A 24353-nucleotide genomic window follows, 5' to 3' on the forward strand; every position below is an offset into this window, starting at 1 on the left:
ACCAGTAGTAATGTTGAGTTCAAGGATATTCATGCTGCCCAAAGAATAAGGTGGTTGATATGATGTGATGAGACTCTCTAATCTGTTCGCCGAGGAAATATCAAATAAACTGATATCAATTTCACTCTCATACACAAAAAGTGGCCCTGCAGGAACAAAAAGAAATATAATTATGCTTACAATGGTAAAAAAAAACATCTCCAAAACACCATAATTGCAAATTGTCTATAAACTATTATCATCATCGAGGTTTTACTGTTTTCTTTGTTATTAACCAATGACACCATATGTGCAGACATACAGAGAAACTGAAATATTGCTTCTCTTGCTTCTCTGTTTACATCCCCACACCTTAGCTATGCAATTAAACATATAGTGAATATGGACAGTAGTTTAAAATTTGATAAACAGATAAATTCAGTGATCAAGGCAAGCTTTTACCAGCTTCCCCTTCTTGCCAAAGTCAAGCCATTTTTGATTCAGCGTGATCTAGAGAAAGCCATTCATGCTTTTATCAGCTCTTGTCTGGAATATTGCAATGCACTTTATGTTGGAATTAACCAAACCTTACTTTATTGGTTAGGGTTAGGGTTAGTTGTGCAACTGGTGCAAAATGCTGCTGCTCGCATGCTGACCAATAGTTGCAAACTTGAGCACATCACCCCTGTCCTTTACTCTCACCGGCTCCCTGTTAAATTCGGAATTGATTTTCAACTAATGTTGTTGGCTCCATCAGACTAAAGGTCTAGCACTTTCATATTTATGTGAGATTTTAAAGGTTTATAAACCGAACAGGGCTCTACGATCAGCAGGTCAGTTGTTGCTGGAGGTCCCCAGATCCAGTTATGAACAATGGTGTGATTGTTCATTTGCAGTGGCAGGTCCAAAACTGTGGAATGTCCTCCCTTTAGAACTTTGCATCATCACAGATGTGGCACCGTTTACAGCTAAACTTAAATCTAGTGGTAGGGCATTATCGGCATTATCATGCTTCGTTAACACGAGACTTATCACCCCATAAATAAAATATTGCCGTTAATCTATTCTCAAAGTTGGGTTGGGAGCTGGATCTGTTCTACGCAGGCTATGATGACTTTCACTTGGATATTTTAGCGCAGATATATACCTGACCAGAGAGCCGTCATTACCATCTTGTGTGTTGTAATGTTTAACTTTGTTTTTAATACTGTAAAGCACTTTATGCGTCCTCCTGGTTGAAATAAGGTGCTATATAAATAAAGTTTGATTAATTGATTGATTGATTAATTGATCGCCAATACAATATAGGAGTTTGTAATCCAAATATATCCAAAAAATAAAAAATAAAAAAAGCATAATAAGGAATTCAATTCTAATGTCAACCTTGCCATGAAACTTTTTTTTTTAACCAAATTAGTGAAACCCTTTCTAGGTTTTTTGTGTAGGCTTGTATTTAACAGGACTATAAAAATCCTCCATACCATGTCCATACCTGCCAACACTACCGTATTGTTGTGTCTCCCAGAAAACTCCCAGAATTCCAACCCCCCCTCCTCAGCTTTGAACCACCCCTTAGCACTAAACCCAATGCGCAACCATCTTCATACCCGCTCCCCCTCTTCAGTTCGCATGCAACTTTTCCTGCTCTTCACTTCGACCATCCCTTCACCCCACCTATACATACATACACAGTTGAAGTGAGAATTATCAGCCCTCCATTTCCCCAATGATGTTTAACAGAGCAAGGAAATTTTCACAGTATGTCTTTTTTTCTTCTGGACAAAGTCATATTTGTTTTATTTCGGCTAGAATAAAAGCAGCTTTTAATATTTTATTAACCATTTTAAGGTCAAAATTATTAGCCCCTCTAAACAAATTTTTTTCAGACTGTCTTCAGAACAAACCACTGTTGTAAAATCATTTGCCTAATTACCCTAACCTGTCCAGTTAACCTAAATAACCAAGTTAAGCCTTTAAATGTCATTTAAAGCTGTATAGAAGTGTCTTGAAAAATCTCTAGTAAAATATTATTTACAGGTATCGTGGCAAAGATAAAATAAATCAGTTATTAGAGATGAGTTATTAAAACTATTATGATTAGAAATGTGTTGTAAAAATCTTCTCTCCGTTAAACAGAAATTGGTGAAAAAAAAGAAACGGGGGGCTAATAATTTACTAATATACTGTATATTAGTGGTGTAACTGATCACAGAACTCACAGTTCTTATTATGAACTCACAGATCATATTATGTTTTTTTAGACACAGATCGGACCATTTTTTGGATCAGCCATAAAGGGGAGGAAAAAATATAATTTGCTTTCAATTTATTACAAAACAGTATGGCAAGACACTTTTTCTTTTAACAAACAAGCACAACTTGGAACCTGTAATTTTATTAAAAATAGCATGAAGAAATAATCAGCTAAATACAAATAAACTGTAAAATATTCAATACTGTGAAAAATTCACTGTTTCTACTGTTGCTGATAATGCTAAATGTATAAATCTAACATTATAATTTGTACAATTAATGTTAATTTTTGTCTTGTTTTCAATAAAGGATACAGTGATTAATTGATAAATCAAATGTTTCACTGTTAGATGGGTTATTTTTGAAGAATTATTCAGTGGCATATTTTGCTAACCTATTGGTTACATACATGATTTCAGTCTTTTCCATAAACTTTTATTTGACTGTTTGTAACTTTATAACTAACTCAAAAGACTAAACACTCAATCTCTTTCTTGATTTTTGCTTTTCAGATTTGAATGCAGCGATTTGAAGGATTAATAAACATATGCAAATCAACATAATTTATAATTTATATTACGTGAGATCCCAACCTTTTAATGATTAATCTTGCAGCTTACACTGAATGCATTGATGCAGACAGACTAAACAAGTAGTGCCAAAAAACACCTTTAATGAAACCAACCACATCATGAATAACCCACCACAACTTCTTCAAACTTGTAAAGTGCAAAATATACATCCAAAAAATTATGTAAACATCAGTATTGTCAAAAACAGGTGTACAAATTGATTTTATTTTATTTGTATGAAAAAGTAAGATTCCTTAAACCCACCCCTCATTTGGGAATGAGCAAATTATACTAAACTGCATGAATGAGATCATACAAATTTATAAGTACTTGCCATTATATTAAAAAAGTTACAAATTGTTACGAAAGGTTAAGATTGTGTAGGGTTCATAACATGTCAAATATCACGCAGTGTTCTACTGAATTAAAAACACGCATATGAAACATTCATTGCTTCAAAAAATAGTAATCTAATCTTTACTTAATCACATTTTAGAAATGTTTTACTGGAAATACCTGCTGTTGTTGATTGTGTTGGCGATGATGGTGTAGGGGTTGTTATTGATGGAGCTGTTAGAGGAACACCGACATGACTTGATTTAAAATTCCCGCATACATATAAATTCTTTCAATTTTGTTTAATCATCAAATTAAAAATGATTTAGCATAACAAAAACAAGAAGATGACAAAATTTAAAAGCCCTTTTTAATAGGAATCAAGATTGATAAATAGAAAAAAAAAACATGTTTTTTAAACATTCTTTGTGTGCGTGAGTTTAAAATAACAGGAAGGGGAAAAATAAAAAAGTCTAAATACAGAAGATAGCCTACCTGTACAGATGTTATCAATGCTGATTGTGAGATTTGGGTTTGTTGCTGTGAATCCACTCAAACATGAGCAACTGTAACTTCCCATTGTATTTGTGCAGTTGGAATTTGGACCACAGACAGGTGGATTGACCAGACATTTATCAACATCTTTGCAAAAAGAAAACCAAGATTATAACCAAGCTATTACAGACAGAAATACATAGTTTCTGTACAAATTAGCAAGCTTCGCACCTTGGCAGAACTGTCCATCAGCTGGAAGGTCATTGATACATGTACATGATCCGTTAGAGATGGCATCACAGGCCTGGTATACATGACACGTGTCATTTGGCCAAACAAACAGACCCTCACATTTACACTGATACTGCGTTTCATTCAAAGAACACACTGGAGAGCAGAGGGAAAATGCAAAATTGTAGGTAGCTGTTGCTAGCAGTAATTCATATGCTCATCTTTGTAACTTGATTAGCATCACTACTTACTTACCGGCCACTTTATTATGCACAACTGTCTAACTGCTTGTTAACGCTAATTTCTTATCAGCCAATCACATGGCAGCAACTCAATGTGTTTAGGCATGCAGACATGGTCATGGCGATTTGCTGCAGTTCAACCCGAGCATCAGAATGAGGAAGAAAGGTGATTTAAGTGACTTTGAACGTGGAATGGTTGTTGGTGCTAGACGGACTGGTCTGAGTATTTCATAAACTGCTGATCTACTGGGGCAACCATCTCAAGGATTTACAGATAAATATCCAGGGAGCGGCAGTTTTGGGCGCAAATGCTTTGTTGATGCCAGAGGTCAGAGGAAAATGGCTTGACTGGTCCGAAATGATAGAAAGACAACTCAAATGATAGAAAGTAACTCAAATAAACACGTTACAACCTAGGTATGCAGAGGAGTATCTTTTAACGCACAACAGAGGATGGCGGATGGGCTACAGCAGCAGAAGACCACACCAGGTGCCACTCCTCAGTTATAAACAGGAAACTGAGGCCATGTCATGAAGCCTGAATCATCTTAGACTGGTTTCTTGAACATGACAGTGAGTTCACTCTATTAAAATGGCCTCCACAATCACCAGATCTCAATTCATTAGAGCACCTTTGCGACGTGGAAGAATGTGAGATTCACATTATGGATGTGCTGCCAACAAATTTGCAGCAACTGCATGATGCTATCATGTCAATATGGACCAAAATCTCTGAGGAATAGTTCCAGTGCCTTGTTGAATCTATGCCAAGGAGAATTAAGGCAGTTCTGAAGGCAAAAGTGGGTCCAGCCTGGTACTAGGAAGGTGTACTTAATAAAGTGGCCAGTGAGTGTATAGCTAAATAATGAATTGAAAGAAAGGATCACAAACCTGTCGAAATGTTCACAGCTGTAATTTCAGTGCTATTGTCTGCTTGAAATGGAAGTGGAACGGTGGCCACAGATGTTCTGATTTGGTTGAGAGCTTCAATGTCGGATACATTTACTTCCACTACCATTACATACTGCACTTGATCTATCCATATTAAAACAAAACTTGATTTAGAAACTTTTATCAATTCATTTTTTCACCAGAATACAGCATTCAGATTTACATTTAAGATAATAATGGCTATACATTTCAGTCCTTAATTGGGAGTGGCATCCCTATTGTATAACCAAACTCACACACCGAGTTTCATGAGTGACGATGTATTCAAATATGCGAGTGAATCACTTGATTTATGGTGTGTATAACAGCTACAGAACAGGAGAGAGTCACTCCCGAAATTGTTTTCTATATTGTAAATCTTTATGTTAAAGCTAAAAGTTGTGTTTACTATCTCTTCAGGGTCTGCTTCTGTTCACAGCACGCTATTAAAGTGTTGCCATCCACTTTTGGTGTGGATCTGAAAGCAATTACTGTGTTCACTAAACTAACAGAGCTATTTGTGAAAACACCCTAGGTTTTGAAACAGAGGCATTTGTAAAAGCACCAATATAAATACATTTAAAGTCCAAAAATGTTAATAAGTTCAAGTCATGTGTTGTCATCTCGACACATTATTACGGTAATTACAATGGTTTAAAGGCAGATAGAAAATGCACATACAACAGGGCGACATGTATCATCTGTTAAAATACATAATAATTATAAAGTCGATATTAATACAATCCAAAATAGCACCTATACATCTGCAAGACGTATTTTGAAAATTATTTGTTTGTGGAAAGATCCTATAGACATCTTTAAATGGTCTATTTCATAAATACTGTAGCCTAATTCTAAATATCCTAAATGTCATATTTTAAATGTCTATTTAATGTTAAACAGGACATTATAGATGTATTGCTGATGTATAGACCGTTTTGAAGGATGTAAACAAAAACAATGGTCCCAACGTATTTCCTGTTTTACATTTTTAATTTCTATAGCTCCCGAGAATCCATAAAGAGCCACATATTGATAAATAATGTTATGATAGCTGTTTTAACATTAAGTTATGATTGAATTGCCTCTTGTTATGAAATAGTTTGTTAACAAGCAGGAAATGATCACGGGCCAATAACATGACCACATTGAAATGGTCTATTGTAGAACTCGGATTTAACCAAAAACATCAAATAGAGAGCGTTCTACGTATGCTATCAGGGATAGGGTTTCAGCATCTTCAGTGCTTGGAGCCTTATGTTAACAACCAGTTCTTCAGTTTGTTTTTGCGGCACATTTTTGGGCATTTTCACAAGTTATTCAGGTACTAAATATTATAGCGACTCTAATAAATTACTGTGTTATACAGTGAAGCACTAAAAGGTGAACGTGTGTATATGGAACAAATAATTCTTTCAAGTTAACTAATTGCTGTTTGATACCATTTTGCTAATAGGCACCTCGTAAAAATGGCAATTACAATACAATATGAATCCAATTAGCGTTCTCCATTTATAATCACAGCTAATGTTTTCCACTCAAAATTTTGTAGTCAGCACGAAACTCAAATGACTCACATTTTTATAGAAGTACACTCTGCAAAAATATCTGTTAATTAAAATTTTTCAATAAAGTTTCCAGTATTTAATTTACTCATTACCTTCAACACTCATTTCATTTGATTAAGTTGACTGTTGGGTTTTACAGTGCTGGTTTTCGTACCGTAATTTGTTACACCAACCCAGACGATATATCACTTCAAACTATTAAATTTTTTTTTTCAAACTTTTCAACATCAAAAGCTTTTGGAGGAATGATTAAGGTCCCATAATGCAATTCAAAAGCATGAATAAGGAAAAAAAACATGAATCACAAAATAAAGAAAACATATTTACAGATATTTTTACAGTGTATAATCTATAAATACAGATAAAACTTCTATCAAAAAATCAAGTTTTGAGATTAAATCATGCACCAAACATGTGGTAAGACTTCACCAATTCACTGTCTCTACAGTTACAGCTGATCATCATTAAAATAATTCTTTCTTAATTGACTTCAGTTGCCCATTTTACAAACAGTATTCATCCTGCGTTTATATACATCTGTGTGAACATGGCATTTTGAGGCTCAACACCTATGAGTAAACCCTTGTCCTAAACACTGACTGTGTAAACATAAGCAATAGATAATCAATCTCTTTAAACAAATGGCTTTCTAAAGAGATTATCCGAAAATGAAAATTTACTCTCCATATATACATACTCAGACACAGGTTTAAGAGTTTCTTTCTGTTGTTGAAGAAAAATTAAATATTTTGTACAATGTTAAATGTAATCACTGACTTCCATAGTATTTGTTTATTCTATATGGAATTCAATATTTACAAGTATTTACAAGTAAGATATGTTCTTTTGTGTTTTCAACGCAAAAAGAAAATAGTAAAGGTTTGGAAATATTTGAGGATGAATAAATAGTGAGCAAATTTTCATTTTTGGGTGAACTATTCCTATATGGTAAATAATTAATCCTTTTCTTCATACAGAAACCCTCATTATTAATGTATTTTAGAAGAGAACACAAATCAGACCTGTGCTTCTCCGTCTTATATGATGAGCTGCACCATCTGAGTAGCTGAACTGGAAACACGTATAGAGAAAGAGATACTTTGTTCTGTGTTCTTACTGTGAAAGAATGCAGCTGATTTCATACATTTTACATATATTTGTTCTTATACTTTTAAGACATGACACAATCATCTTTGGGGACAACATGTATGCCTTAAACAATATGTAATTCGTAAAAAGTCAAATTAGAAATCATTTTGAAAATAAAGTTATGATTTTCCCTCTTACGTAACATAATTTCCATACCTGTAAATCCAGACTTATGTCTGAAAAATCAAGAACTTCCGCAACACACTCATGGTTCAGCACGACAGCCATGATGATTCCAAATAGATATATAGATATTTTCCCTGACATTGAGAAATTGCAGTCATTGTCAGGCCAAATCAGTTACATCAGGTTTATCTTATCATCTATACTTATAATTGGGGCTGCACGATTAATCGAAAACAGATTGTTATCTCGATTCGACCCCCTAGACCAGGGGTGGGCAAACTTGGTCCTGGAAGGCTGGTGTTCTGCATAGTTTAGCTGCAGCACTAATCAAACACACCTGAACATGCTAATCAGTGTCTTTAGGATCACTTGAAATCTATAAGCAGGTGTGTGTGATTTGAGTTGGAGCAAAACTGTTCAGGACACCGGCTCTCCAGGACCAAGTTTGCCCACCCCTGCACTAGATGGTCTTAACCCAGCATTTCTATCATTCTGACAATCATATTTTTCAAGTTCAAGAGAGAAATGTAAAGTCTGCAATGTAAGCACCTCCAAACGGTGTTGAAAGAGTCACATATTGTATTTCTGTATATCATAACAGTGTCAGTATAACTATTCTAGCATATATAATGCTGACTACAATGCAAGAGGAAATCTGATAATGAAACACGTCTCATTTCACCAATGAAATAAAAAAGGTCTAATAATATCATCAATAACAGATTACAAGCATATGTCTCAAACATAATAATTTAACTTCAGATTTATGAATAGTTGTATACTGATCACTTTATTTAGCACATTATAGCCCATTCATCTCCACTATTGCAAGTCTATACAAGATATAGCATTTTAACCAACCTATAGATAATATCATTATTGTTGTTTTATCATATGTTTAAGAAATAACAATAGCCTATTCATATTAACCTTTATTTTACATCTACAGAATGGTGAGGAAAATTGTGATCTTGATTTTGAGCTAAACAAATTATGATTTTTCATTTTAGACAGAATCATGCAGCCCTACTTTTAATTAAAGAGTAAACTGAATAAGCCATTTGTGAAGAAAATGTATGTTGCATGAGGAAGAGGAAGTTATTTTCATTATTAAGAAACATAAATGTAAAACACAGATGCATTCATGAATAGTAAATACTGGAGTATTCCATAAAATCTTAATATCACATGTCATGTAGTAGGTTATGCTAAATTTCTAAGTAAAATGTGTGGTTTGTTGTACCTCCACTGGCCATGATTTACATCCAAGGTAAATTACAGCATATTTCTTCAGAATATTATTTTTTGTTCACTCAGACATCCAGAATCTTTCTGTAAAACAGTCATGACATCTTGTTTAACAACTATATGTTTCATCCAAGTGCAAAACAAAGGAGTACTGATAATGATATGTCAGACGTGTTTAAAAGAATGATGTTTTCATTTTCAGAAGCATTGTCCTGATAAAGGTCATTGTAAATGAAAGTAAAATGTATGTATCTCAAAAAACAAACATTTCTATGTACTCATAAATGTACTAGCAGATACATTTAGATATTCTTAAGAAACAAACACTCAACGCTCTTACCTTGGATCTGGGAAAATGCACATACTGCTATGCCACTCTGAAGTACTGAACTGATTCTTTACTGTAATCTTATGAAGATCAACATTTCAGTTTCCTTGTCTGAGGATCCACCTACAAAACATTTCCCCTTCATTTTTTTTTAAATAGTTGACAAATTTTCCATGCATCTCACATCAATAAATGTACTTTTTTAAAACCTATTGTACCCTCTAGGATTGTATTAGGTTAGTGTAGTGTTAGTGTTTAATTATTAATATATTAAACGTTAAGCCTTTTAATTATTAAGCTTTCTGAATATTGATTTTAAATACAAACTTGCCAGAGTAAGATAATAACCTTGCAATGATTGTTTCTGCTAATAAGTTTTCTTATTGATTGATCATTAAATAAAATAAAGTCTTTATTTTTTCTTTATATCTCGATGACTAAATGTGACATGAAAAAAAAATAGAAGACTGCAAGTTTTTCAGTTCCTGACTGACTGCATTCTTTCTCGCTCTCTCTCCCTTTTTCTCTGTCTCTCTCTTTCTCTTTCTTTCTCCATGAAAGCTGTGCGAAGTCTTTAAATAAGAACTCTTTACATACCGTGTTCATTGTCCTTGGCGGTCTGTCCTCCATTTAAATGAGAATGTCAATAAGCCACTTTTGCAAGTAAAGGTGGGAGATCTACAATGGAGAATCCTGAGTGACGTCATAGCTGTGAATGCTTTTGTTTTAAATATAAACCATGGTAGCAGTGTCAGGTGTCCCTTTTTCTGTTTTTGTTTGGTATTTTGACGCTTTTTTGATTTATAATAGATCCCTTTGGCAAAAATGAGGGAATCGCCACACTTATTTGGAATTACCCTGGATATTTTTCCTCAATAACAATGAATATTTTTCATTTTTTCATCCCAAAAGGTGGCACAATGGCTCAGAGGTTAGCAGTGTCGCCTTGCAGCAAGAAAGTTGCTGGTTTAAGTCTCAGCTGGGCCAGTTGGCATTTCTGTGTGGAGTTTGCATGTTCTCCCTGTGTCGGCGTGGGTTTCCTCCGGGTGATCCGGTTTTCCCCCACAGTGCAAAGATACGCAGTATAGGTGAATTGGATAAACTAAATTGGCTGACGTGTATGAGAGTTTGTGTATAACAGTGTATAGGTGATTCCCAGTGCTGGGTTGCAGCTGGAAGGGCATTCATTGCATGAAACATAAGCTACCTGGAATAGTTGTTGGTTCATTCCGCTGTGGCAACCTCTGAAATAGAGACTAAGTGGAAGGAAAATGAATGATCGGATTTTTCTATTACCATAGTTGCTCAGCAAATCACAGAAATGACACAAAACAGTTTTTGTTGAACAACCAAACACTCAGGCTTTCTGTGTAATAACTCAAACAAAGTTAAGTGAGGCTTCATGGTGGCTCAGTGGTTAGCATTGTTGCCTTACAGCAAGAAGGTTGCTGGTTTGAGCCTCGGCTGGGTCAGTTGGTGGTTCTGTGTGAATTTTGCATGTTCTCTACGAGCTTGTCCTCCAGGTGCTCCGGTTTCCCCCACAGTCCAAAGACATGAGCTATAGGTGAACTGGATAAATTAAATTAGCCATAGTGTATGGGTATTTCCCAGTACTGGCTTGTGGCTGGAAGGGCATCCGCTACGTAAAACATATGCTGGAATAGTTGTTGCTTCATTCCGCTTGTGGTGACCTCTGATAAACAAGAGACTAAGCTGAAGGAAAAGGAATGAATGAAGTTAATAGAAACTGATAAAAATAATGGTAAAATATCTGTCTTATGAATTAGGTGAAAGAATATGGACTTCAAAATTTAAAAAGAAAAAAATGTGTGGAATTAGCTCAGTAATTTTCATTTAAAAAAACACATAGTGGCCCATATTTGATCATGCTAATTGGTATACAGTAAAAATAGAGTGCTTAAAGACCTTATCAAGCTGTTGACCTGTTAAAATATGACCCCAACAAGACAGCAGTCGGTTAAAACAGGAGTTCCCTAAGTTTTCAGCTTGCGACTCCCAAAATAACAATTCCAGTGACTCGTGACCCCCCACTATACTCCTAGGTGGTTATAAACATACAAACATTGCCCACAATGGTGCACAAACACACCAATAGGAACTATATAAAGATGCTTATTGACAACATGAGCGCAACAGTCCAACAACCATATAATGTTTTATTGTCATTATTCAATTGTTTAATTTATTATTAAACTCACTTAATGAGAATAGTGGGCACAATGTTTGCAGCACAACACTATTCTTATTAAAGTTTAACATTATGCCATAAGGTCAGTCTACTGCAACTAACACTATTTGTCATTAATCTAGATGTCATTAATTAATTTGTCATTATATGTGTCATTAATCTACCGTAATAACCCCAGGGGTCGCATATCAATAGAAAAGGAGTTGAAAAGTTGATGTTTTTTTATTTGAATGTTGTTATTGTTTGTAACTATGAAATACTATTTTTTTATCTTCTGTAGGTTTTGAATAAAATATTATAATTCTAAGTTTAATAACATATATAATATTTATGAAATCATATATAAAATCACCAAGCTACCTCACATTCTTCATTGTCTCAACCCCCACTGAAGATGAGTGGAAAACTCATCCAAGAAGGAAATTCAACTAAGTGAGTGGCAAAAGAATTTAAAAAAGTCCCAGTCACCTGTGTCTAAAAACTGGTGCGAGTATAAAAAAGATTATAAAAGGAAAACACACAGGCAGATCACGAAAGACATCAATGCACAATGACAGAAAAACAAATAGCTAACTTATTTCTGTTCATTTATTCATTTAAATTATATATATATACAGTTGAAGTCAGAATTATTAGCCCCCTGAATTATTAGACCCCGTGTACATTTTTTTCCTTAATTGCTGTTTAACACTTTACTGAGGCCAGCTTACAGCCTCCACCGCGGTGACTGAAGCTCTGCACAAGACTGTTGGCCAGCGGAGAAATTAAAATGGTCATGCCCAAATGAGTCTGGTTCTCTCAAGGTTTTTTTTTTTTGTGCGGTGTCGGCCAATCTCTTTCACACAGGGCTATGTACTTTTGAATTGAAGTGTTTTCCTTAATTCTAAAAACATTTATTTCAAAATCAAAACTGCATTGTGTTATCTTTGACTAATATTTAAATTTATTTGATGATCTGAAACAACAAGTGCAACAAACATACAAAAAATAAGAAATGAGGTAAACACTTTGTCACACCACTGGATCACATTATAAGAGCGTTCAGTTATTAAACAATTGTTTTGTGTGTATGGCAGTTACTGTATGTCATTTGTTTATTTGCTTTGAAGTAAAGATCATCTAAATGCGGTGATGGCTTTACTAAAATAAGTAAATGTAGACTTAATTCACTAGGTTTTAGCTAATTTTATTATTTGCTTATTTGAGACTTTCTTTGTAAGTTTATTTGTGGCTATATACTTAGACATGTTGATCTTGTAGGATTTTTTTTTTTTTTCGGGTCAAGAAAAGTTTGTGACATAAAGAAAGTAAAAATGTAACAAAATTTAACTACTTACACACTGGCTATTTCTCATTATGCGTTCTTCAGCGATCTTGCATCCTCGTGCTCTCATGTAACGTCATCATCAACTGCCGAAGTTCAGTTCTAAAACTCAAGATCGAATAAACGGAGGACGCATGAAAGTTCCCGGATGTGTTTTTGATATCAAGGATGCATTGATGCACACTTGAGCGCAAGACTCACTTGAGAAGACTCAGAAGTCATTACGGCTGAATAAAGGAGGTGGGAAGCGCGGCATTTTATATAGGTTTATTATTAAAGTTCAGAGAAATAACTTATTTAACTCAGGAGTTTTCCTAAATGAGACAATGAAAGTAAACATTAACATAAAATTCCTAATCAAGGGATACATTAAGGATGTTTATTTGCAAAAATTCGTATTAAAATCTGTTTTATTTGTATTGTGCAATGTATATTTGTAGGGTCTTTATGCAAAGTATATATTGTAAAAAAGGGAAAAACAATAAATCGATGTATGAAGGCTGTAATGTTTAAAATAATTTTCCATTGAAAACGCATGCAGGTCATGTGGTTATCAGGAAGAACGCAGCATCTCATCTTTCACAGGGCGCGTTCTCTGATATCGGGGTCTCCTGAGTTCGTTCTTCTGAAGTAACTTGACTAGACCGGTCTCCACAAGAACGCAAGTTACTTCTCTGAATTTGAGAAACAGCCACTGTCTTTGTTTCTATAATGAATTTTTTTTTTTTTTTGATAGATTTTTAGTAAAAGGCTATTGGAGTATTATGTGTTTGAAATGATTTGGTGCTAGGCTTGGGTCAGTATAAGATTCTAACAGTATGATAACCTTTGATAAAAATGTTACGGTTACACGATATCGTGGTATTGTGATTACTGCTTTAAAATATATTCTTTTTAAATGTCTGGGTGAAGAACAACAACTTTTTCCCTATTGAACACGATATATTTTATTTTCAGAGACATTTGAAATATTTTGAAACAGTAAACATGTCAGGCTAAATCATTGCCTTTTGCTGTTTACATTTATTTCTAAAACACATATTTTTTATTTAAAAATCTTTTAACAGCTATCTTTTCTGTAAACATAAAGTAAAGCCACTGCACTGTTCAACTCTACGGCATTATTGGATATTGGTGTTTGTTTTTCAGATGTTTCTACAGGAGATTATGTTGCCCTAAAGAACGACATAAAAGAGTCATAAAAAAACTTACATCGTATTTTACATATTACTCCATGTACCGTACGAACAGTAACAGAAAATTATGGTTTTAAAATCTTGACTTTTCAAACCGTGGTTAACCTTAAAACCAGTTATCATCTCATGCCTATTTACTGCTTTGAGGGGGTTTCATGTGGTGTATTTTTTTTTTTTTATATATTTTTTGTTTTGGTGAATTATCCCTTTAACGGTCTGACTCTCTCTCTCTCTCTCTCTCTCTCTCTCTCTCTCTCTCTCTCTCTCTCATTAAAAGTGGAGTTTCATAGAATCGGATATGGTACTTTTAAAGCTTATATTATTCTGCACCTCCCAAGACATTTGTTTGCATATTAGACAAAGTCTGCTGTTGTCAAAATAATGATTTTTAATAACAAGCATTCCTGAGTAAAATATCATTTTTCTAAGTATTCTGTCTGCTCATAAATGCTAAATTTTACAACTGCTTAATAACCAGCCTAAATATAGACAGTATACAGTGCTCAGCATATGTGAGTACAACCCTCACAAATCTCTCATTTAAATTCATATTTTCAATAAGATGCTTTACAATATTATATTTGTTCATATACATTAGAGTAATCAATATTGAAGCCAAATCCGAAGCTAATCTAACAAAATAACTTACAATAACGGTTCAAAAATTAGAAGCACAAATCTATATGTTAGGGAAAAATATAAAATAAAATTTTCAAAAATAGCAAAAAATCAAAAGAAACAATAATACATTCAATTTTGTTGAAATGTTGTAGTTTGTACTTTTTTGTAATATTGCATGAATTTAAATGCATTATCTTTTCATTTCTAAAGATGTTCTCTGACTAAAATGTTATTGTAATAAAAATATCTATTTAATCAATCTATTTTGTTCAAATATATATTACTCATATTCACTGAGAAATGGGTAAACATATTCATTTTTAAAAAGGGGTGTACTCATTTAAGCTGACCAATGTATTGACTTCATAATTTGATGACTGTAAATAAAGGAAGAACAGAAAGTTATTCAGATCCTGAATGACTGCATTCCTGTTGTATTTTTCCGTAATGCACCAGTCGTGAAAGAATTTGAAAGAATCTTTTTCCTCTAGCGTGCTTTCTGATCACATCTGATTTATTAAATAATTGCTTTTGACCTAATTGTTAAGTAAGGAGTTTGATATGAGGAACTGTATCTAAAAAATGCAACCAGTTTTACTGAACACCGCTGCTGGAGCGGTGCTCTTCCTGCTTTTCTATGGTTTCCGGGACTTTAATGAACCTGCTTAGTTTATGCAAATATATTTAGAAATGAAACACTTAGAAAATGAACAATGACTTCAAAATCATTAGCACCTCACTGCACATATCTGTGGTCTCACACAAGCTTACGGGTTGAGATGGTAATACAAACACAACTTGCGTTAGTACACAACCTGTTTTACAAGAACATGTATGACCTGTTTTTAAGAGCCACAAAAGCTATTAGCATGCATTTTTGCTGCCCCCTGCACATATTTAGAGCAAATTATTCCTGTTTGCTTTACTAAGAGAGGCCAGACAATAGACAGATGTTTTAGATGTTTTTCTTCACCCTAAACAACCTTATAGGTCATTTGTTACTTCTGAAATATGGCCCAAGGTTGTTTACTAAAATAGTGCACCTACTACAAAATAAGACCTAAATCATTGTGCTTTTTGAGCAAAGCAAAAAAAATGTGTTGTATTATTAGCACAAAAATCATGGGTTTTTATCCCAGTGTCATACGTAATTCATGACAACACAACATTTATCAATTTTTAACTGTCAAAAATATAGGTTTAAATAAGCTGCTTTCACAACATATTTAGTCGTTGTTGTTTTGTTGTTGTTTTATGAAACTCTCAGTGGTTCACAACAATGTTGTTGTCTTATATTCTACTTCGACAGCTAAAGAAAACCGCCTTTCTATTTGTTTGTTACAGTGACATGAGCTTACTTTACAACTTATGGCAGCACACTCCCCCAAGAGGTTGAGAGTATGTAGTACAGTTTGAACATAATTAACCCTTTGATGCACAAGCTATAAAATAGATATAGAAAAATAATAAGCTTAGACAAGTCACTTTAGACCCATGTAGTGCATCAAAGGGTTAAACAGATCATACAAAATGCATGGTATTTTTATTTAGTGCTGACCTGAGTGAGATATTTTGCATAAAATAAAAATATAATTTTGCATTAAAAAAATATATTAATAAAATAATAATATAATATATGGGGCGAAGCAGTGGCGCAGTAGGTAGTGCTGTCGCCTCACAGCAAGAAGGTCGCTGGGTCGCTGGTTTGAGCCTTGGCTCAGTTGGCGTTTCTGTGTGGAGTTTGCGTGTTCTCCCTGCATTCGCGTAGTTTCCTCTGGGTGCTCCGGTTCCCCCATAGTCTAAAGACATGCGGTAAAGGTGAATTGGGTAGGCTAAATTTTCTGTAGTGTATGAGTGTGTGTGTGAATGTGTGTGTGTGGATGTTTCCCAGAGATGGGTTGTGGCCGAAAGGGCATCCGCTGCGTAAAAAAAATGAGTCGACAAGAAAATGAATGAATGAATGAATGAATATAATATATATATACAATAACTGGTCACTTTATTAGGTACACCTGTCCAACTGCTCGTAATCATTCAATGAAAATATATAATAAGCCAATCACATGGCAGCAACTCAATGCATTTAGGCATGTAGACATGGTCAAGACGATCTGCTGCAGTTCAAACCGAGCATCAGAATGGGGAAGAAAAGTGATTTAAGTGACTTTGAACACCAGGGCACATTTGTGATGTGGTGCAAAGGGAGGTTCACATAATGGATGTGCAGCCGACAAATCTGCAGCAACTATGTGATGCTATCATGTCAAAATGAACCACAATCTCTGAGGAATATTTTTAGTACCTTGTTGAATCTATGCCAAGAAGGATTAAGGCAGTCCAAAAGGGGTCCAACCTGGCACTAGTAAAGTATACCTAATAAAGTGGCCGGTGAGTGTGTGTGTGTGTGTGTGTGTGTGTGTGTATATATATATATATATGTATATATATATATATATATATATATATATATATATATATATATATATATATATATATATATATATATATATATATATATATATAATTTTATTAGTTCACAAGACAAACATATAGTTGAAATGAATAAAACAACTGTTTTAAATGATTTTTAATGCTGTGTGGGGTTACCTGCTGTATGATCAGCATTTTTTCTGCTTTGGGATATTTCTTGTTTGTTCTGAACAGTTAAACTGTGCTTTTCTTTTCTTTCTTCCTCCATGTTCTGCAGATTCTTCAGTTGTCGAGGATATTTTGCATATTTGAATACAGTAACCATGATTTCAAGATCCATCTTAAAAACCTTTTTACAAAATTGGAGATGTCAAATTCTTGTTTTGATGAAATATCATTTTATTCAGATCTTATCTCACAATTAATGGCAGAACACTCAACCATGAGGTTGAGAGTACTTTTGCAGTAGTGATAAATGTCAATAGTTAAAAAAATGAAAGAGATTGTACAAAATGCATGCTATTTTTAATTTACTAAGTTTTATTTAGACTTAAGATATTGTACACAAAATATGTATATTAGTTCACAAGACAGAAAAGTATATTACAGAAATCTATAACAGAAACTAATAAAAGCTCTGCTGCTCAAGTCTCATCAGCAGTTGCTTTAGCAGTCTCGATTTGCTTTGATGCCATTCAGCTTTACTCTGCTTCATACAACCATGATAATAAGTTTTGAATACTCCAGCTCATGAACATGATTTCTGCAGGAGTCCCGTAGAATGTAATAAAGACCACAAATCCCATGATTCCATAAATAGTAGTGGCGTCATTATTAAAACACGTTTATGTTTGTTGTTAGCGTGCCCTCTAGTGGCAAAAATTACATACTGTGCCTTTAAGCCAATTCAAAAGCATTCAATAATTGACAATTTTGCAGCATTTGGAAATTTCAGAAACATTTGGAATATATCATAAAGAGCAGAAAACCAACTGGAAAATAATTCCCCATATGCCCAATATAAAAAAAGAAAACAAAAGGGACCTTACTTGTGCTTGTTGGGGCACCTGCCCACCAAAGCATTTTTCCCCAAACTTATTTTTTGTTGCAGTCAATGGAAGTGTTGTTTTCGTTGTTGTTTTTTTTCCTTCTTTTTTTTCTTTTCTTTTTTTTTATTGTTTGTTTTTTTATGTGGGTAGCTTAGCAAGGCACCGAGTGTGCATTATACTGCACTCTTCGATGAACACTCTGTATTTTAAAAAAATCTCCAACAGCTGGACAGGTAAGCATTTTTAGAAGAGCACTGGCATATTCAGCTCTCCGGTGGACATGCACATTTATGATAAATAAGCTGCTGTTAAAAAGGAGTTCCTTTTTAAAGTTTAGCTTAATGTCTTTAATCATTGAACTCACAATTTATTAAAGACTAAATCATGCTGTGATTTTTTTTTTTTTTTTTTTACACAAATCCTTCCAAAACACAGAATCTCTACTCCACAAAACATTAACAGAAACTGTACAGTAGGTGTCTACAACTGGGTGTCTACATCTGAAAATGAGCCATTGGTGCCCTCTGAAGTAAGTCTGGAAGAATTGTTAGAACCAGACACATTGTTCACATCTGCAAACAATTACACACAAGTTATTCACATCAGAAATGCACACTGAAATGTCTTCACATTAATTTCTTTAGCCAAATGTAAAACAACATTTGACAACATTCATGATTCATATTTTAGAAAATATATTTCTAGATTTCTGTTATCTTACTCTTCTGTGGTGTCTCTTGTCTAGCTGAAGATGATGCTCCTCCACTGGTGCTCTGTAAGGAGATAATAAATCAAAATCAATGGCAGTGTAAAAATCTATAAGCAACAGATTAATGTTGAAAATTAAAGTACTGTAGATAAATATGTGTGGTAGGACATTTATTTACCTTGGTAAAACGGGAAGTGATTTTCTCTAATAGCAGTTTTCCTCGTAGTGACTCTCGAACCTGCAACAAAAGAGTTCCATGTTATCTATAGAAATCTGAGCATTTTCTAGATATTTGATTATTACAAGGCTTTCTGAAATACTTGATTTTGATTCATTAATTGCAACATGCAGTAAACACATTCATTCATTCATTTATTTTTCTTTGGCTCGGGGATTGCCTAAGTGTAATTTACAGCCAACTATTCCAGCATACTATATGTTTTATGCAGCAGATGCCCTTCTAGCTGTAACCCAGTACTGGAAAACATACACTCTTGTATTCACACACATACTCATTCACTAAGGCCATTTTTGTTCACCCAAATCACCTAAACCACGTCTTTGTCATGTTCTCCCCCTTGTTCGCAAGTGATTCCTTCGGGTGCTCCGGTTTCCCCTACAGTCCAAAGACATGCTCTTTAGGTAAATTGGATAAACTAAATTAGCCATAGTGTGTAAATGCAAGAGTGTATGGGTGTTTCCCAGTGTTGGGTTGTGGCTGGAAGATCATCCACTGTGTAAAACATATGCTGGATTTGTTGGCGCTTCATTCCGCTGTAGCGACCCCTGATTAATAACGGGACTAAGCCTTCAACTTTTTACCAGAGATAATAATGCAATAATAATGTGTGTGTATGTCGAGTAAATTGACTATGGGATTATGGGACATAAACGTCTGTTGTCTTCTTTAAGAAACGAGGGTTATGTACGTAATCAAGACATTTACCTACAGTCGATCACTATGATTTTACATCAAGCTGATTGACTAATCATATCCTAAGCACTACAGGAGCTGAACCCATTACGCAGTTTTACCCAAGCACCACCAAAAAAAAAAACTATAAAAACTATCAAATGTCCCTGGCCCTAATTACCAGGTAGCCAGCACATTCGTGCTGAGGTGAGCCTTGTTCAGGGAATTGAAAAACTGGCAATGCGTGGTCTCGGCTGAGGCAAACAGGTCAAAAGCAAGAAAGCAAGGTCTGACCACCTGACTAAGGAAGCGATGTCTGAAACATCGGCAACATGGTCACTTGTTGGGTGCTTGTGCACCATGTTGAATTGATCCAGACAGGCCATCACTGACGAGGCATGCTCTCTGGTGAGCCACATGCTCATAAAGCCCAAGTCCAGCTCCACAATGATAAAAAGGGATGCTTTGCTTGGTGAGATTTGCTCTTTTCCCAGTTGACCTGCAGCCCCAATAGGCTCAGGTACACCAAATCCCTGTGCATTTTCAACTGTCCCCAAAATTGAGCTATGATTAGCCAATTGTCAAGGTACAGTAGTTGAGAATGCAGATTCCTGCCTGCCAGAGCAGCAGTAGGGCACTCTCCACAACCTTCGTAAAGACTTGAAGGGGAGGACTTTGTATTGCCATCCTTGACCTTTGAACACAAACCATAGGAACGGCCGCTATTAAGGAGGTATTGAAACATGTCCAATTGCTGCTAACCAATCCTGGGGACGAATACATGCGATAATGTGCTTATGCATGAGCATCCTGAATGGTATCCTGTCCAGATACCATTCAAGACTTGCAGATGCAGAATTAGTCTCGACCCATCAGGCTTTTTGGGCACAATGAAGTACTGTGTGTAGAACCTGGACTTCATTTCGGCTGTAGGGACAGGCTCAATTGCATCCTTTCTCCAGTAGGACTGCAATCTCTTTGTGCATGACAGGGGGAGCTGCAGAATTCACAGCTGAGAAATGCACATTCTTAGAAGGCTGTCAGGCACACTGAATCACCATAGCAGTGTCTGATTGTACGAATGAGCCACAGTGATGGGCTGGGCAGCAATAAACACACTGGCAAAACCCGCAAGAGAGGCACCATCCAATCGACCTCTGCTATACCAGATGTGGGGAAGCTTGCAGGGATCTGAGGGCCACACTCGGAAGGCAGCATGTCCCTTGGAAGGTCAGGCAAGTGCACAGGGGTCTCTCCACAACACCACCAGTATGCAGCATCAGGTTAGATGATGCGATGGCAGCCACAGGACAACAGCGCCAGTGCGCTTACCACACACTAGCTATTGGTGGAGTGGAAAAGCAGTGATGAAGCCAATTGGGTGGATGGGGATGATTGGGAGGCCATGATCATGACCTCAATGTAATGCATATAACAGTGAATTTGTATTTAATCTAAACATCTGCTAAGTTAAATGGCTTTAGTAAAGGTATTTACAAAAAAAAAAAAAAGAATGAACCCATACCTTGCTGTCTAAAATTGTCCCAAACAGCAAAACAAATAATCCCTATTAAAGGATGAAGAAGAAATACATTTAATTTTTTAAAGTAATATCAGTTGCAATTTTAAATTATTTAGAAAATACTTGGGGCCAGATTTACAAAACAGGCCAAATCAGCATATTCATGAGCTACTTTTACCTTCATGCTCCTTTTACCTTTTCAGCACTAATGTGTAACACAGCTAAACATTAATGCTGAAAAGGTAAACTGAGCAGTAAATCATGACATTACTTTTAAATGCCAAATTAAATGCCAAGTGAAGGTTTGCTCTAACACAAGCAATATGTAAATCTGGCTCACAATCAATACATTGCACAAATTACAATGCACAAAAATATTAAAAAGGATTTCTAGAGACAAATAATGATACCTGGAATGAATTGAGGAGTGTGAATACCACATGAATGCCTAATTTACGTGACACCATGGTTCCAATTCCAAATCCCCATGTTAGACCAAAGAGAGGAGTCAAAAGGGCCACACATCGGACAACGGCAAAGAATGTATGTTTCTCATCTGGTTGAGTTGCGGCACCAACTCCACTTTTCAAAATCTTGTACAGAACCACAACCAAAACCACAAGGTTTATGGCTACAATAGTGAGAGCTGGAATCACAAATGCCAGCAGAGCCCTGGATTCATCCCAGTTCAGCCAGCATGCTTGTTTGGAAACATAATTCTGAGGTCCAGCTGTCGACGCAACAGTGATGGATGCTATGAGCAAAGGTGCACCGTAACCAACTGTGAAGGCAATGATCATTATTATGATAATTGACATTCGGGAAAATACCATGACTGTCATGTAAAAGAGAAGCATCCCTGAAATTAACATCCAGAAGAAAAGAGCCAGGTAAAAAAAGTGCATAAAGAAAACCACTGGACTGCAGCGATTCGCATGGGTTGGCATGTCTTCATCTGAGATTGCAGCTTCAATGAAGAAACAGATGTTTGCTATCAGTAATGACAGGGCAATGTTGACTAAGCAGACATGTCGAATATAGGAGGTGACATTTCTGACACCTCTGGTTGATGTCACTGATTTCCAAACGATAGCTTCAATAATGAGGCATAAAATCAAGCTGGCCATTGAAATAGATACTCCAATGTAAGTTATATAGGCTAAGACTTTTCTGTCAATGTCAAATGGTGACATTAGAATTGAAAAAGAGGTTGTGTGGTTGCATTCACATGTAATTATGCCAGAGTCATTTCCTACTTGCTTTACTTCACATCCAGTGGAATCCCATGCGTCAAAGTCAAAGTTCCAAAAGACACACTGAGGATTTCCCAAAGATTGATTAGTAATGCCGAACACAAAAGATATGTTGTTAACTGGCTTATCAGCTTTAACAACAACCACGTCACCATTGATAAGTTGATCTGATTCCGTGCTGCTGTTATAATTCGAAATTTTACGGGTTGGAAGGATATTGTTAAGAGTTGTGAAGATTAGGATGGTTGCTGTGGTCATCTCAGGAAGCTGTGGTATCACAATCTCAGTAGTTGAGTTTGGCAATGTTGATGTTACATTGAATGAGTTACTTACTATAGTTCTGATCAACTGAATGTATGTTTGATTTATTTGAAAAAAGTTTATGAGACGTTCACTTATATTCTCGATGGCGTTCAGAAGTTTAATGTTGGTGTTTGCCGTGGTGTTGCCATTGATCAGTTTTTTCCATGTTGCAATGGCATCATTTGATAAAGCAATGTCTACTATTTTTAGGAAACTCTGGAAAATTAAAAGAAAAACATGAGATATAAGTAATACAAGTACATAATGATGGGGTGACCACGCATAGCAACACATATGTTTCTCATAGAGTTGATCAAGTTGTTGATTGTGGCCAGTGGATTGTTGGTCCTCACCTCTTCAATGGCTGTGCGAATTTGCTGCATATTGGCAGGAACTGGAATATGCTCTCATATATGCCAATCCAGAGCATACAATATATACTCTATGGGTGACCAGTGAGTGTATGGGCTACGCAAGAAAGAACTGGAATGTTATCAGCTTTCAGGAAGTATGTACAGATCCTTACAACATGTAGTCATGCATTATCATGCTTCAACATGAGGTAATGTTATTGGATCAACATCTTTTACAGAACCACAATCAAAACCACAAGGTTTAGTTAGTGGTGGTAACTCTGTGCCTTGAAAATGCCATGCATAACATACACCTGCACATACCATAACCTCATCACCACCATGGACCTCTTGATGCATAACATTGACATTTGCAAAGCATTTAACTACACTGAAAAAAGATTCATCGAATTTACTACATTTCTTTTAAAGGCAAGTGAATGTAAACAACTTATATGGGCTGAATTTAAACAAATTAAATTTAGTAATGTTCAACTTATATTCAATATCCAGCTTATTTTCAATATTCAGCTTACATAAACTGTTGCAACAATTTGCAATGAACCATTTTTTCAGTGCACATGATGCCATGATGTCTGTCGTCTGCCCTGCATAGCGAACACTGCTCCAGTGTGCCAGATGCTATTGAATAAGAGCATTTGCCCAATGATGGCCACTCATTTGTACAGTAAAAACCTGTTGCAACAGCTGTCTGGGCAGTACCGCCGCTCCCTATACGGAGAGTACACAGGCTGCGTAGGGCCTCAACTCCGAAGGGGGGGGACCATCTCGGCTGCTCGGAAATTTTTTTTTATGTTTATTTACTAATATCAACATAAACTGCGTGTAAATAAAACATCTATTTATAATATGTTGTTAAACACATTTAAAAAATCATTTTAAGGCGGACGCATAAACAAACATGTGACATAATATTTCGTGCACGCGCATATCCGTGTCCGCGTAGCGCGGCCCGGTCCACTTATCTTTGCAGCTGCTAGCTGCATATAATTA

At 35.5% G+C, this 24353-nt stretch overlaps 2 protein-coding genes across 4 annotated transcripts in view; both read right to left on the reverse strand.

Annotated features, from left to right (window-relative positions):
• The window catches only part of adgrf8 (adhesion G protein-coupled receptor F8), a 30053-nt gene extending 20532 nt beyond the window's left edge, over positions 1 to 9521 (reverse strand). Inside the window, exons 1-9 of the mRNA XM_068215672.2 lie at positions 9470 to 9521; positions 9125 to 9213; positions 7912 to 8015; positions 7629 to 7677; positions 5000 to 5143; positions 3867 to 4022; positions 3636 to 3782; positions 3321 to 3374; positions 3 to 146 (exon numbers count right to left, since the gene is read on the reverse strand). Of these exons, the coding sequence (XP_068071773.2) occupies positions 3 to 146; positions 3321 to 3374; positions 3636 to 3782; positions 3867 to 4022; positions 5000 to 5143; positions 7629 to 7677; positions 7912 to 8015; positions 9125 to 9137 (811 nt within the window). The 5' untranslated portion in view covers positions 9138 to 9213; positions 9470 to 9521. The remainder of the gene's footprint in view (positions 1 to 2; positions 147 to 3320; positions 3375 to 3635; positions 3783 to 3866; positions 4023 to 4999; positions 5144 to 7628; positions 7678 to 7911; positions 8016 to 9124; positions 9214 to 9469) is intronic.
• An 8101-nt stretch (positions 9522 to 17622) lies between these two features.
• LOC100535565 (adhesion G protein-coupled receptor F5-like) overlaps positions 17623 to 24353 on the reverse strand; it is a 30760-nt gene continuing 24029 nt past the window's right edge. For 2 of the 3 annotated variants that reach the window (XM_073933530.1, XM_073933531.1), the window contains 5 exons: positions 21841 to 23202; positions 21434 to 21475; positions 19174 to 19233; positions 19008 to 19059; positions 17765 to 18858 (listed from right to left, as the gene is read on the reverse strand). In XM_073933530.1, the coding sequence (XP_073789631.1) occupies positions 18767 to 18858; positions 19008 to 19059; positions 19174 to 19233; positions 21434 to 21475; positions 21841 to 23202 (1608 nt within the window). In that variant the 3' untranslated portion in view covers positions 17765 to 18766. Of the gene's footprint in view, positions 18859 to 19007; positions 19060 to 19173; positions 19234 to 21433; positions 21476 to 21840; positions 24048 to 24353 lie in introns of all 3 variants that reach the window. The other variant, XM_073933532.1, reaches the window with a different exon arrangement.

Source organism: Danio rerio, chromosome 20, assembly GCF_049306965.1.
Source record: "Danio rerio strain Tuebingen ecotype United States chromosome 20, GRCz12tu, whole genome shotgun sequence".
Taxonomy (NCBI): Eukaryota; Metazoa; Chordata; class Actinopteri; order Cypriniformes; family Danionidae; genus Danio; species Danio rerio.